Source organism: Rhipicephalus sanguineus, unplaced genomic scaffold (assembly GCF_013339695.2).
Source record: "Rhipicephalus sanguineus isolate Rsan-2018 unplaced genomic scaffold, BIME_Rsan_1.4 Seq542, whole genome shotgun sequence".
Classification (NCBI taxonomy): domain Eukaryota; kingdom Metazoa; phylum Arthropoda; class Arachnida; order Ixodida; family Ixodidae; genus Rhipicephalus; species Rhipicephalus sanguineus.
This window is the reverse complement of record NW_023615474.1, coordinates 84,463-99,702: the sequence shown is the minus strand read 5'-3', so window position 1 is coordinate 99,702 and position 15,240 is coordinate 84,463. Positions and strand designations below refer to the sequence as shown.

Genomic DNA, 15,240 nt, shown 5'->3' with positions numbered 1-15,240 from the left:
CGCCGACAACCTAGGGATTGTGCCCCAAATTTTGTCGTTTTGGCACGAGCAGGAGCAGCATGCATCTTCTGCTGTTGCCCCGCCAACGAGAGCGCACAGCAGTGGCGTCTCGCTTGGCGTGCTCGAAGCCCCGGCGACTGCGAGGTGAGGGCGAGCGCTGGTTTGTGCGTACGAGTCTGCACGAGGCGGGCAGGCGAGGCCCGTGCGCATGGAGCAACCCCTCACGACAACAGGTTTTGCGATTTTTTTCATGCTGACAGCTGTGTCGTCACTACCAAGGTCAGATGTGGAAACTGTTCATGACCACTGTGACAGCGACGGATCTTCGGAGGTCAGCTCGTTGCTGTCATCACACGCTTTGGCGTCTTGCACCGCACCATGAGTTCGCGAGACCGTGGCCTCTGATATTGGCTCTGGTAGCGCGACGGCGCGTTGCCGGAGCCAATTTTGGCGGCCACAGCTAGACGATGGAGCAGCATTGTACTGATGTCCTACAAACGTTCAGGATTGCCATCCCTCGCAAACAAGCAGTAGAGCAAAATAACGCAGCTTTTGCCAATAAATAACACAGTTTTTGCCGCTAAATAAATGTTTTGGGTGAGCTCTGCCTTCAATTCCCCTTGTGTTTAATTTGTGCATTTCTTTTCCGAATTTTCGTGCTGAAGCTGGATATAACAAAAACCTTTTTATAATGAATTTTTTGGGAATTTGTCAATTTCGTTATATCTAGGTTTAACTGTTGTGTTATTTCAAATTATATAATTGTGTTGACGCAGTGTTCTGTTTATATGCTTGTGTCGAAAAAATGGCTGAATTCCACAACTCTGTGATTGCCCTTATTTTTGCATTATTGAGGGAAATGATATTGCTAAGCGTGCTTATTCCTCTTTTATTTTAATTTTAGTGTGCATCAGGTTTCACCCACAAAATCCTGTTATCACTCTTCTTCACAGGCCATGCCACAATGTTTTTAAACTTCAAGATTGTTTCAGATCGTTCTGTTAAGATTACGCGCGAGACATGAGTATCGGAGTTTACAATAGAGCTGAAGCGAGCACCAGTGATAGCACTGTAAGGTTCGACAGGGCATGTATAAAAAAAGGTGATGCATTTCACAGAGGAGCAGATTAGCGACAGCTGATGACTGTGATTGCTGCTGTCACTGCACTGCTTGCTTGCACTGCTTGTGCCTTGACTTTTCATTTCTTGAGCACAGGCTTGCCCAATAAAAAGCTTTTTCTCTACCAGCGTGACCTTCTTCATAGTCACTACTGTGCGGCATTATTGAGTGCTCCAGAGAGCGTTTATCCGTGAGATCTGCAATGAACCTAAATATTTATCCTTTCATAAGAGCTTCATATTAGGCATTCTAGTTTTTGATGGAAAATGCAACTGGCTTCTCTCACTTAATACAGAATGTGAAATTACCTGCTCCAAGGAGCCCACGCCTGCGAGGTAACCTTTGCCGAAATGCTCCAAAATTAAATTTCTGCTGCTCCAAATGAGAAGTCCTTGGTAGCATCGCTATGCTTAATTATTTACTTATTTTTTTAAATGTTTACTTTCTGTTTGCAGAGTGTGATATCCTTTTTTAGCAATATATTTGCATGTCGCTCCTATTTAATACCTTGAAACAGGCTATGCAAGGGCATATGAGCTTTTGCGACTGCTTTGCACTGCCTTGTTCTCTCCTCTTGTGTCTGCACGCCTTGCCTTCTTTTATGCAGCAACAATATGGCTCATATTTGCCATGGTGAGTGATGCTTCACTGTAACGTCTTTTGTATTGCTTGGAAGCCAACATAGGCATTATTGATGGCTGCTCTGTGACAGTTACCCTTGTGTCATTCATTACGTTTTTGAGCAGAACTGTTTGTTTGCACAGTAATGTAAATCTGCACTCAATAGTTACACGCACACTGTTGCTCTACTAGAGGTGATCTCAAAACACAATTTTTTCAGCTGCGAATCTTCTTTGAAACAGCTTTTGTCTTGCTCTTAAAATTTCTCCGAGTTCTGAACTGCAAACTTGCATTTTGTTTGTCTATGTGCACTTTAGCAAAATCAGTTAACCCTTTGAGGGTCGAATTTTTTCCCAAAATCCAGTCCAAAAATGTGTAATTTTTTTATTGCTGAAATAAAATCTTGAGACTATATAAGAAAAAGAATTGTCAAAAATTTTTTTTCGTGACCGTAAAGAGACAAAAAAATCATTTTTGGTGTTACATACACATGGTTTATTCGTAGTAAAATCAAGCAAAATCGTAAAAGAAACTTAAGTTTTTTATAAATAAAAATATGCATTGTGTTAAACATAGCTCACAGACATACCAAAATAAGTGCACCAGAGTACTTTTCTGGTTAAAAATGTTCGTGCTCTAACACCAAATACTTTTCAGGATGTGATAGTCTTTGAAGCATGGCTCGCTGCACGCGCTTTTCAGATGTCGCTCCTTGATCGCCATCGAAGTCTGAACTCGTCAGAAAACTCTCGTCTGACAAACTGAAATCCAATGAATCAGATTTTGATTCGGCACTTGGGGAATAGTTCGCATTGGAAGAATCGCTGCTCGACTCACCGGCAGCAGAGCAACCGGCGCGCTTCCATAGCGTAAGTGAACTGCGTCAGTGATCGCGTGGAAGAAAACTCTATGGTTGTGCGCCCATCCAGAAAGCAAAACGAGTGAAAAAGCTACAGTTATCCTTCATCTTATCGCCAACAAGACGTAGTTAGTTTTTCCGTGACCCGAAAACAGGAAACGCAGTCACGGTGCCGTCGTTTGTGTAATTTAGCGCCACACGGAAACAGATTTAATCGCACCCCGGGGAGCAATAAATGAGAGGGTAACTAGCGGTCACCCTTTGAGAGATTAGAAACCAAACAGCCTTCAGCTTTGTGGGCGCAAGAAGTGAAAACCACCCGAAGGACAAAACCAAAACCAGCCAGACCGCGTGCGCGCGTTCTGATGCGCAAGAGAAAGCCATGGTGCCGCTTTGGAAAAAAAAAAGACTGAGAGACATCGGCGCATTAAAAAAAATTCCATGTATCCCCGAAGTGTGGCAGCACATTCCAAGCAAGAGAAATGATCGAAGAAGGTGCGCGTTTGAAACCAACATCTCCGTGGTCGCGCTCGTTTGCACAAGCGATAGCCGGCGCACCGTTTTGCAAAACATAAAAAAAGGAACAACTGAGAGACACCGACACATGAAAAAAATTCCACGTATTCCCAAAGTGTGGCAGCACATGCAAAGCAAGATAAATGATCGAAAAAGGTGCGCACTTTAAACCAGCTGCACCGCGAATGTGCTCGGATGGGCAAGGGATAGCCGGCACGCCGTTTTGAGAAGCAAAAAAGAATACAACGGAGAGACATCGGTGCATGAAAAAAATTCTACGTATTCCCGAAGTGTGGCAGGACAGGCTAAACAAGAGAAATGATCGAAAGAAGCGCGCATTTTAAAAATAAACACTATGCTGTACATGTACGACGAAAACACTTTGGTACCAGAAAGCTTCTGCCATACACGTCCAGCGAAAACCCTCAAAGGGTTAAATGGTGCCCATGGTGCAAATACAATGCAATGCTTCAAATACAACTGTGTGCACAGTTCTTATCAACTGCTCTTGTTGGAGTGCTGCTTAGCCACTGCAGGGACATCCACTGGTGTTGGACACAACTAGTTGTTATTCAGCACAGCAGTACTACAGCAGTACTTGAGCACTTGACCTTATTATGAAAAAGAAGCATTAAGTCTGTACAGTGTTCAAGGTATAGAAAAGTTGTGTAAGCCTTTTAGGCAGCTTCTACGCACTGAATGTAGGGGCAGTGCAATGTTTGTTGGCACATACTATTTGTCTGCTGGAAATGCCCTGATAGTTGGAGATCCTTAATCGACACTTTTTAACTGTGTAATATTCCACTTGAATGGTGAACAGCATAAGTGATTGCAGAAGCCAAAGGTGCAACATGATACAGGGCACCTAGCACCAGCAACAAAAACAATGCATGCTGCCATTGTGAAGCAAGTTTCCCATCGTAGGAAGTTTCTTGTGCAAGTGTAGCAACTCTTCTACTTGGTCTTTGTTAGAAGCTCCAGTACGTGCCTGCATCCTATTGAAGTGTATACAGTGCAAGTGAGCAATGTTTTGCCTGCAGCACAGGGCACAGACGCAAACAGTGCCAACCTGTACAGCAAGGATGAGCTGCTGCAGCTGTTCCGCACCATCCATCCAGAGTCAAGACGATCCAATGGCAAGACGGTCATTGGCTTGGTGAGCATTGACTGAAAATGACTCTCGGAATGCATGTGGAATATTTGGTTGCGCCATAGGAGCACTGCAACCATGTGTTGTCAATCATTGTTATGTTCGGTACAGGCCTTTCCCTTCACCATGCCGATTCCATCTGATGCCTATCAGTTCCATTACAGTTACTGCATGGGTGATGAAGGAAGCGCTGTCAAAGACAGCCACTGCAGTCTTTGACAGCAAGGCACTTCCTTTATTACCCATTCAGTAACTGTACCATCACACATTAAGAACACTTTTGAGTGCATGAAAGGACACAGCACAAAAGAAGATTAGACACAGGACAAGCAAGTGGCATTTTCTACTCTTCACAAGCTCACCCCCTCTTTATCCTCACATAACTGCAGCAGGTGAAACAAGGTGAGGATGACTCATATGAAAATCTGGCAGTTCCCAATTATATATACATTTTTTTTTTTTTTTGAGCTAAGCATTACAAGGTGAACAGACATCTTTGGGTAAATTGAGTAGTTGTGTGCAATCGTGGGTTCACCAGGCACGGCCAGTGTACTGGCATGTAAAGGGTAGCTCATAGCCTGACGTAATGTCGGCACGCACGTTAGAGCAGAGACTTCATTTTTATCGCGAGAAAGTGCACGCTATGGTGCAATGACGTGCGTATCAGAAGCAGCTGTCAGAAGTGTTGCCAGACGGACAAGCAGGCAATCGAACTGGCAGGTGGGCGGGTGAGCAGATTTGCTTAAGTTTGTGCGTAGCACCCGTCCTGAGCAACCTGTTTGATCATGTTTAGGCTAGGCACTTGCCGCTGATCTTAGTTCCACCGAAGTGGTAAAATGTTTCAGATTCATTGACGACTACTTCTTTCTTTTGGAATGCGATGCAGCACTTTTTAGCTAAGAAGGCACAAAAGTACTGGCTCTTGTGAGAAATAGCGTGAAACTGCCCAATGGAGGGAGCATCTGCTTTCTTGACGTCAGGCTTGTTTTTAAAGACTAACCATGTGTGCTGGCTCTATGAACTCTGAGCAAATAAACCTATCCTCCCTTTCAATTTCGGCGCACCTTAAAACTGATAAAAAGAGTCATTGCCAATTTTTGCCTAGGAAATACCCTTAAACAGCCTTGCCCGCACCTAAAGAGCCAAAGTTTTGTCAAACAAACTTCCAGACTTTCAGAAGCAGGGTACGCTAAGCACCTAGTAGTTTCTGTTGCGGAAAAACTTTTTAGGTGTGTCAGAACATTTGGATCTACCGCACACACTATCAACCAAAAAAGTGACAAACGAGAAAAAAGGAAATTGTTGTAATCCCCTACACCCACAAGTTGTCACACAAAAAGATCGCTCAGAGAGCCATTGTTCACGTTGCGTTTTATGAACCAGAAAAAACTTGTAAAAGTGTAAAATGATCAACCAAAACGCTGGAGCAAGTAGTAACCCTTTATGTAAGTGTACCGAGGGCATTGTCTAAACGATACCCTTAACATGCAACATTTTTTATTTTTGGACAAACCGGTCCTTGCACCAACGACTGCCTTTGCGAACACACAAACAACTTTAAAAACAAGACTGGAGGTTGGCTGGCACTCCACTGTGACAAGTGAGGTTGTGCACATAAGTTTTAGCGGTGCGTAGTCTTATTGAGAAGCAACAATGGAAATATTATCGAGGTACCGCACCATATCAAAATCTAATTGACCAGTGCAATATTAGCACAGCTTTCATCACTTTATCTGAGAAGGAGCTAGCATGTCTGAGTGACGTGGCGCGTTTAAGCTGATGTTTTCTTGTAATGAATTTGCACCGCTGTTCATGCGCAATATTTTGTTAAATCACCACATGTACAGTGATGTTTTCTTGTTTTGAGTTTGCACCACTGTCATTAGCATATTGTTGTTCAGTGGCACTGATGCAATGCTGTCGTGAAAATGCACAAAATGGTCTCTTTACTCTTGTTGTAAACTGTTGATAGTTTGAGCACTGTGTGTGTCATCATGCTCTTTCCTTTGTCCCATCCTATGTGCAACACTACTCGTCTTGTATATAGCATGGGGAACATGACTACACATACTCCTTGCGGGACAGGTTGAGTGACGGTGGCTAGTGCATGTCGCGTGGTTAGTGCACTGGCACGCAGAAACCGACGCATACACGCTGCTGGCTCGGACGAAAGTGGAATCCACACTTTATTGGTGCACGAACATATATCATGCACTCATGCAAGTAACAGGGGGCGCCACGCTCCAGTGGCAGCCTAATAAAAGGGCTGAATTGTGGCGACCTCTACATCTCCCCCCCTTGAGAAAGTTTGAAGGTCTGATGGGAGGATGGAGGACGCCAAACACATCTCAATGTCACAAGTTCAAACGGCGCGGCGGAACAACGCGCCGGCCGTAACGTGTTCGTGTAACACCATCACTATGGTCCCTGGCTGCAGGGGAATGTCGCAAAGGCTGCCCTTGGGGTACCATAGGTTCCACGCTGTTGGCAGGCTGAGGTTCCCGAAGCGGAACTTGCTGCGGTGGCGATGGTTGCTGTGCAGCTGTCGGCAGCGATTCCTCACCGGAGGCAGAAGGCACGAAAGGCACTAGGTGACGGTGGTTGCGCTGTAGAACACCACCTCGGTCTGTTTCAACCATATAGCTTCTTGGCCTTTGCCCTGGGCTTAGGACCGTGGCTTGCACTTGGTCAGGGCGCACCCACACACGCTGACCCGTTTGGAGAGGTGGCAGGTCTCGAGCTCCGTGATGCCTATTGTAGTCGTCGGTCTGCTTACGGTTGTAGGCAGCATCCTTGGCGACGACATCTTTCCTAGGCGGCCAGTTTCGACGTAGCTGGGAGTTTTGCTTCGGGACTCTGGTTCTCAGCTGACGTCCCATCAACAGCTGGGCTGGATGAAGGCGTCGACTCCCGGAGTGTCCCGATAACTCAGCAGAGCGAGGTGAGGGTCTTTGGACTTGCGGAACAGGTCCTTGACTGTCTGTACCATCCTCTCAGCCTCTCCGTTGACAGGGCGTAGTGTGGGCTACTGGTCGCATGGTTGAAGCCGTAGACGCTGCAAATTCCGCAAACTCTCGCGACGAGAACGGTGGGCCGTTGTCCGACCTGATGTCTTTTGGGATTCCGTGGCGTGCGAAGATGCTTTTGAGAGCATCGATGACTGCCCGAGCTGTAGTGCTTCTCAGGGTCACCACCTCGGGGAACCTCGAGTACTAGTCCACCACTAAGAGGAACGTCTGGCCATTGAGATGGAACAAGTCCATTCCGAGAAATTCCCAAGGGATGTCCAGGTAGAGGTGTGGAGACTAGGGGTTCTGCAAGGTTCACATGTGTGGAAGTGCACTGTTCGCAGTTGACGACGAGGAGAGGCAAGTCTTCGAGATACCCAGCCACCAAACCGACTCCGTGCTAGGGCTTTGGTCCTGTTGATGCCCTGATGGCCTTCGTGCAACAGTGTCAAGACCGCCGGCTGAAGAGATGATGGGATGACAATCTGGGGGCCTTTCAGCAGGATTACTGTCGCAAACAGAGAAGCTCGTCAGCCACGGAGGCGTACTTCGAACACATGCAGAGGTTAGCTTGGTCTTTTGTGAGCAACCTTGCTGGCAGAAGGGATGAGGACCTTGCCACTCTCCATCGGATTCTTGTGCTGTCGGTACATCTTCGGGGCTGAGTGACAGGCTTCCGATATGCAGCCGACTACTTGTGCTGCAAAGAGTTCCACCGTGTCTACCGGAGTGGATGCCTTGTGGGTGATACGTGATAAGGTATCTGCTGTTGCTAGCAGCTTTCCTGGCATGTGCAGCATGCGAAACTGGTCCTGCATTCTCTTGAGCCGTAGTCTTGAATACGAGGCAGCAACATATCCAGTTCCATCTTGCCCAGAAGTGAAACGAGAGGCAGGTGGTCGGTCTCGACGTCGAAGGGACGGCACTGACAAACTCATCGAACCTTTGGATAGCCACGTCGTTGCCAAAGCTTCTTTTTCGGTCTGGCTGTAACGCTGTTCGGTACCCGTCATTGACCTCGAAGCGAATGCGACTGGGCGACGCTCTCCCGAGGGTTGAGTCTGCAGCAATACTGCGCCGAGTCCGAAAGAGCTTGCACCTGCAGACACTGTCGTGGCATACGATGGGTGGTACTTGGCCATGCACCCAAGTTTGAATTTGCCCGTTTTGTTAGAATAGTGATTTTGGACAGACCTTTGCGCGAACCAATGTGCGTTTTGTTGTTGGGAAAATGCGCTTTGTTGACGAACTTGAGAGAAATGCATGCGCTCGGGGCTATGCTCTAGTAACATCAAAGTTCTGTAATCAAAATAACTTTTGCAAGTCAAATATCAAATTATGGGTCAGCTTGCAATCTGACAGGATGATTACGTGAAAACTGCACGAAAAAACGTAGACAAGGCAATATTAATGAGAACTAACAGACAATAACACCAAGGGAAAGTATAGGGGGTGTTATGTGTAGTATATAGAATATAAATGTGAAGAAAGTAAAGTGGACGAAAAGATAACTTGCCGCCGGCAGGGACTGAACCTGCGACCTTCGAATAACGCGTCCAATGCTCTACCACTGAGCTACGGGCGGCGGTCATCCTCCCGTCCACTTTATGGGGTAATATGGCATTTAAACCTTGGAGTGTTAGTCAGCGCCAATCGCAGCCAGGCGGCGAGTGTGGAACACTCTTTTTCTGCCTTTTCTGGCGTCACGTAGCACGTGATCTTTTTACGAGCTGGCAGCTGACCAATAATCCCTGCATACTACCTGAAGGCATATTCAAGTCTGACCAGAACGAGACCCTCGCTATGAAGAAGGAAAGAAGATGATTCTTAAGGGTCGTTTCTTTGTTAGGCCACAATATTAATGAGAACTAACAAACAATAACGCCAAGGAAAGTATAGGGGGTGTTATGTGCAGTATTTAGAATATAAATGTGAAGAAAGTAAAGTGGACGAAAAGATAACTTGCCGCCGGCAGGGACCGAACCTGCGACCTTCGAATAACACGTCCGATGCTCTACCACTGAGCTACCGCGGCGGTCGTCCTCCCGTCCACTTTATGGGGTATATATGTGCATTTAAACCTGGGTGGATGGATGCTATGAGCGTCCCCTTTGTAACGGGGCGGTGACATGTCTGCCACCAGGCTCGAAGAAGAAAAAAAAAAAAAACTTCCTTGTTTTATGTTGGCCTAATACCTTATTAGGCCAACTAACCTTGGAGTGTTAGTCAGCGCCAATCGCAGCCATGGCGGCGAGTGTGGAACACTCTATTTCTGCCTTTCTGACGTCACGTAGCACGCGATCTTTTTACGAGCTGGCAGCTGACCAATACAGTAAAAGCTCGTTAATTCGACTCTCGTTAATTCGGAAAATCGGTTAATTCGGACACGTCATCTGGTCCCTGTAAATATACGCATCACTCTATTAGACTGGGCGCTCGTTATTTCGGACAGATTTGACCGCAAATCGGATAATTCGGCGACTTTCGGGCCGCTGGCGAGGCTCGAAAACGAAAAAAGAACAATTCGGAACAAAAGTGAAGCTCAAACGCAGCATCGCCATGGACATCAATTATTGACTTGGCTTGGATTGAGACTGGTTGAACGCCTTTTTTTCGCGTGTGGGTTTTGTTGCTTTGTTCCCGTTGGTGTGCTGCATCGTTGATCGCGATTTATCGAGGAACGTTTCAGTACAGCTCCTTTAGCTTGATCGTTGCTGGTGCTTTTGTGCTGACTTCTCGTGCGACCGCACTCTCCGCCGATGGCAACGCCGGCGAAGAGGCCCAATGACGAGGCCAAGGACTTCACCACCGAAGTAGAAATTTTGCGTGCTCTGAATAACGGGCTCTCCCGACAAGAAGTGATGAAGAGTGATGAAAGGGGATCCTTCAATCGGCGGCAAGAAGCAAGGAACGAGTAACGTACTTTATCCGCCAACGTGACGGGAACAGAGCGCTTGCCGGTTCTCGTTATCGGAAAGGTTCAAAAGCCACACTGCTTTAAGAACATCAACAATCTTCCCGTGGATTGCCGTGCCAACCGAAAAGCGTGGATGACGGGTGAAACTTTTGCGGTACTGCAGACATCATGCGAGCTGCTGAGCACCTTGAAAGGCTCAGAAAAATTGTGTCCGCACGAATTTCTGCTCGAAAACAGACAAGCATCCGCGATTACTTTGTTAAGTAAAGGTATGTTGAAAAAACTCGTGCATTTATTGTGTTTATTTCGACCATTCGATAATTGGGACATTCGGTTAATTCGGACATTTCTTCCGGTCCCTAGAAATCCGAATTAACGAGCTTTTACTGTAATCCCTCGCATACTACCTGAAGGCATCAAGTCTGCCAGAACGAGACCCTCGCTATGAAAGAAGGAAAGATGATTCTTAAGGGCTCGTTTTCTTTGTTAGACACAATATTAATGAGAACTAACAAACAATAACGCCAAGGAAAGTATAGGGGGTGTTATGTGCAGTATTTAGAATTTAAATGTGAAGAAAGTAAAGTGGACGAAAAGATAACTTGCCGCCGGCAGGGACCGAACCTGCGACCTTCGAATAACACGTCCGATGCTCTACCACTGAGCTACGGCGGCGGTCATCCTCCCGTCCACTTTATGGGGTATATATGTGCATTTAAACCTTGGAGTGTTAGTCAGCGCCAATCGCAGCCATGGCGGCGAGTGTGGAACACTCTTTTTCTGCCTTTCTGGCGTCACGTAGCACGTGATCTTTTTACGAGCTGGCAGCTGACCAATAATCCCTCGCATACTACCTGAAGGCATCAAGTCTGCCAGAACGAGACCCTCGCTATAAAAGAAGGAAAGAAGATGATTCTTAAGGGCTCGTTTTCTTTGTTAGACACAATATTAATGAGAACTAACAGACAATAACGCCAAGGAAAGTATAGGGGGTGTTATCTGTAGTATTTAGAATATAAATGTGAAGAAAGTCAAGTGGACGAAAAGATAACTTGCCGCCGGCAGGGACCGAACCTGCGACCTTCGAATAACGCGTCCGATGCTCTACCACTGAGCTACGGCGGCGGTCATCCTCCCGTCCACTTTATGGGGTATATATGTGCATTTAAACCTTGGAGTGTTAGTCAGCGCCAATCGCAGCCATGGCGGCGAGTGTGGAACACTCTTTTTCTGCCTTTCTGGCGTCACTTAGCTCTCATTAGTTCTTATTAATTGGTCAGCTGCCAGCTCGTAAAAAGATCATGTGCTGCGTGACGCCAGAAAGGCTCATCTGAAGTTGACGGTGACATATTCTGTACTTGTCCTCTGGCACCCTTTTGTCATTCTGTGTATAACTAGTGGCACGATGCATGAATCGGGGAGCGTGTGATCCGCTAGTTGCAGTAAGCACCTCTTCTCAAAATAGTAGGCCAGCAAATCGCTATCTCCCTGCTTGTAAGAGATAGCTTGATCCCATAAATGAACTGGGTTCATTTGGAAGGCTTGCAAATCTTTCCATGTTTCCCACGAATCTTCAGGTGGTGCAGGACACGTAGGTCATCCACTTCTTAGCGTTCCCAGACAGGTCTGATGGCATGTTTGTTATACGCTCTGAGTCATTTACCAGCTATTCTGTTCGCAGGCAGACTGATGAAATTCTAGCCACACATCCGACCCAGCAGTACTACATCAACACATCTAGCCTTCACTATATCTTGACGTAGTGCCTTAGCTGTTATTGTCTTCAAAATTGCTTGTTTGTCTGCTACATATAAGTGGCAGTTTGTATATCAGTTAGCTGGTTCTAAATGCTTTTACTATGCCTCCATCGACTGCAATTGCTTCGCATCTGCATCTCTTTCAGTTGTTGCTCGCAATCCTTAGTCCCTTTCACATAATTCAACTTTCCTCTTTCTCACGTCGCTTGTTACAGAGTACCCCTCTTTCGGTGACGTCGCTGTATCGGTGCGTATGCTGTGGTGGTGATGGTATCCGTCATTTCAGTTGTGGTCAGCTGCTGCGATGCCCTCAACCAAGTCCTCACCGTCCAGCGCATAGCCAGTGATGATGTGGCGACGTCCCGTCTAGCGAGGTAGAATTATCAGGTTACTGTCGACGACTGCGCCAAATATAAAGTTCCAACAGGAGAAAGGAACGTTTACGTTTAATATACAAGTTTTCAGCCATGCAGACTTCTTCTTCTCTTCTCTTCAGCCGCAGGATCCCCTACACGCTATATCAGGGGTTTCAGACTCACCTCGGCTAACGGGCCGCATTCACGAAACTTCGGTAATTAAAAATTAATATATATATAATCTCTTGTGGTTACTCCGCTGTACTCTTATGCTTACAATGTGTGGCATGCTCACTGTGCTGCTTTAGACTTGGTAGACCAAACTTGGAATGTGCATTGTCACTTCGTAAAGATGAGCTGTAAAGGTAAGCTAACAAGAATACGTCAACAAGGACCTCCACTGTTGGGCCACGTCAAATTTTCGCCCCTACCTGTATTGCATGCCTTCAATGTGGTGAGCGACCACCATGTCTTTTGGTTGCTGGCAAGACCTGCAGGACCACTTCTGCTCGCCTCTCACACTGGGTCTTTGACTCTTGGAATTCAACCTCCACATGGTGTAATGAATTTGGATGAAAGCACTGTGACGTTAACTGCCTGCCTTGTGCCCCTGTTGACCCGCCACCTCAAGGCGATCAGATGACTACAGCTTCCTAGGAATTCTGAGTGCGGAGAACTTTGCTGAACAGCATCGGATAGACCCAGAATTGAGATGCATTGCAGAATATTTGGAAGGCCAGACCATCACCGTCCCTAGATATTTAAGCCTGAACTGGTACGTTTTGCTTGTGAAGCAACATTCTCGTAAAGAAAAACTTTTCCCCAGTCCGAGCCAACTTCTTCTTCTCCAGGAATGCGGGTCAGAGGTTCTGCAGGCTCTTCATGATGACCGGACGGCTGGGCACCTTGGTTTCTCACGCATGCTAGTGAGAATACAAGGAATGAACCACTGGCCGCACCTTACCACCATCGTCGCTTGCTACGGGAGGACATGCCAATAGGAACATGCCTCGGCAGCGTTCCATCGCTGCCGAGGTCAGCCAGGTATCCAACCCTGCATCGAACGTCCTAACAGATTGGAATGGACTTACTAGGGCCCTTTCCAATGTTGATGTTGGGGTATAAATGGATCTTTATGGCCACGGAATTTGCTGACTCCACTGTCAAGGCTATTATGGTTTCTTCAGCCAGTAGAACCACCTCGCCGACCGTTCCAGCAGATGAGGATGGACTTGCTAGGGCCGTTTCTGACATCATCTTCTGGCAAGAAGTGGAACACCGTAGCTACGGACTACTTCACCCGCTACTCCGAAACGAAAGCCCTCCCCAAAGACGGGTGGCCAAGTTCTACATAGTGTGAACGGTTCTCGTGCTCTCCATGAGCGGTGCACTACACAGGCACTTTCTTCTTCTTCCGTACCAAATGCAGTTTTGGAATCATCAATGTCCCCCACTTCTAAAAAGACAGGGCGTGCAAACACGGACACGAGAAAGAAGTCAGGACACCACCACGGCGTTTGTGTTGTCCTGACTTCTTTCTCGTGTCTGCGTTTGCACGCCCTGTCTTTTTAGAATGAATACTTACCAACTAGCTCAGATCTCTGTTATAACAAACAGCTCACTTGTCATAACAGACAACGTCATGCTTTGACATGGCGCTCCTCAAGTCCCCATCACTGACAAAGCTTTTACAGTGGACCTAACTGAAGCCATCCTGCGATACCGCTGGACCAGTCACTGTATGACAACTGCCTACCTACCGCAGACAAATGGCAGACGACAGGCAGTTCAAGAAACAATGCGCTTGACACTATTTGAGGTCATATACAGAAGGAACGATCTTATCACTGAAGCTGCCCACGGATGCGCTGACTCTTGTATGACTTTTTTCATCATTTCGCGCAGCTATTTGTTAATAATCTGGCACTTGGATGGTGTAACGAGATATGGCTTTTGTCTAATCGTATTTACCGAACCCGTGTTGATGGCATGGAGTGTTCAAAAAGCAGGGATTGAGGGTATTTTGTCCTTCTGCACAAAATTGAATACTGAGAGGTGCTCCGAAGGCACATTTGCCAACGTTCGGTGTTGACTTGTGCTAAGCGACTTTCCACCATTGACAGAACAGCCGTTTCCAAACTGGACCACTGATCAGGGCTAATTTCAAACCATCTGGTAGTATCACCAGCTCCATAGGACTGTTTACAGCCCGTAAGCCAGTGCGTCCACCTTTGATTGACACTACACGATGTGGAACCAGCACATTCTCCTTTACACAGTTGATGTGCATCGGTTCCACACTTGCATCGAAACCGGGGGAATTGCCGCTGCTACACACACGCTGCTACGCATGCATTCCCAGGATTTGGGGACATCTGTGTGTGGCGCCATCTCTCGGCGGTGACGACGGCCTCCTGCCATAACTGAATGGGAGATATGCGAAAAAAATCATATCTCTTGAAAAAAGCAAGCTATCAAAAACGACTCGGGGTTCTATGAAATGGTATAGCGCATTACGGGGAAGAAGAAACGGCCTAGCAGACCGACACAAGAGGCGCTCTGTCCTCTTGTGTCGGTCTGCTAGGCCGTTTCTTCTTCCCCGTAATGCGCTATACCATTGCAAGTACGACGAACCAACTCGCCCAATCTTCAACACTCGGGGTTCTATACAGTAGAGACCTACTGGAACATTTTGATAAAATTGCAGTATCGTACTACAAAGCCTGTGGCTTCCCAGGGCAATTGAACACCGCCCATTAGAAATACATGGGGCCCCATTGTAAAATTTCAAACACTTTGGGAAGCCAGGCGGTTAGTAGCGCCACACTGTAATTTTAACAGAATGTTCAAGTAAGTCTCTGCTGTATAGAACCGGAGTTTTTGATATCTGTATTTTATCGTCAGATACGATTTTTTTCGCCTATTTCCCATTCAGT

The 15,240-nt window shown here is 46.7% G+C and overlaps 1 protein-coding gene and 2 non-coding genes across 3 annotated transcripts in view; 1 reads left to right on the top strand and 2 right to left on the bottom strand.

Moving 5' to 3' along the window:
- The window catches only part of LOC119377693 (large subunit GTPase 1 homolog), a 61,593-nt gene that overhangs the window by 16,963 nt on the left and 29,390 nt on the right, over positions 1 to 15,240 (top strand). The window contains exon 2 of the mRNA XM_037647047.2: positions 4,157 to 4,272. Within this exon, the coding sequence (XP_037502975.1) occupies positions 4,157 to 4,272 (116 nt within the window). The remainder of the gene's footprint in view (positions 1 to 4,156; positions 4,273 to 15,240) is intronic.
- On the bottom strand, positions 9,238 to 9,309 carry Trnat-ugu (transfer RNA threonine (anticodon UGU)). The gene has a single exon. It is a non-coding gene; the product is annotated as a tRNA-Thr (tRNA).
- Positions 10,795 to 10,866, bottom strand: Trnat-ugu (transfer RNA threonine (anticodon UGU)). Its single transcript has one exon. It is a non-coding gene; the product is annotated as a tRNA-Thr (tRNA).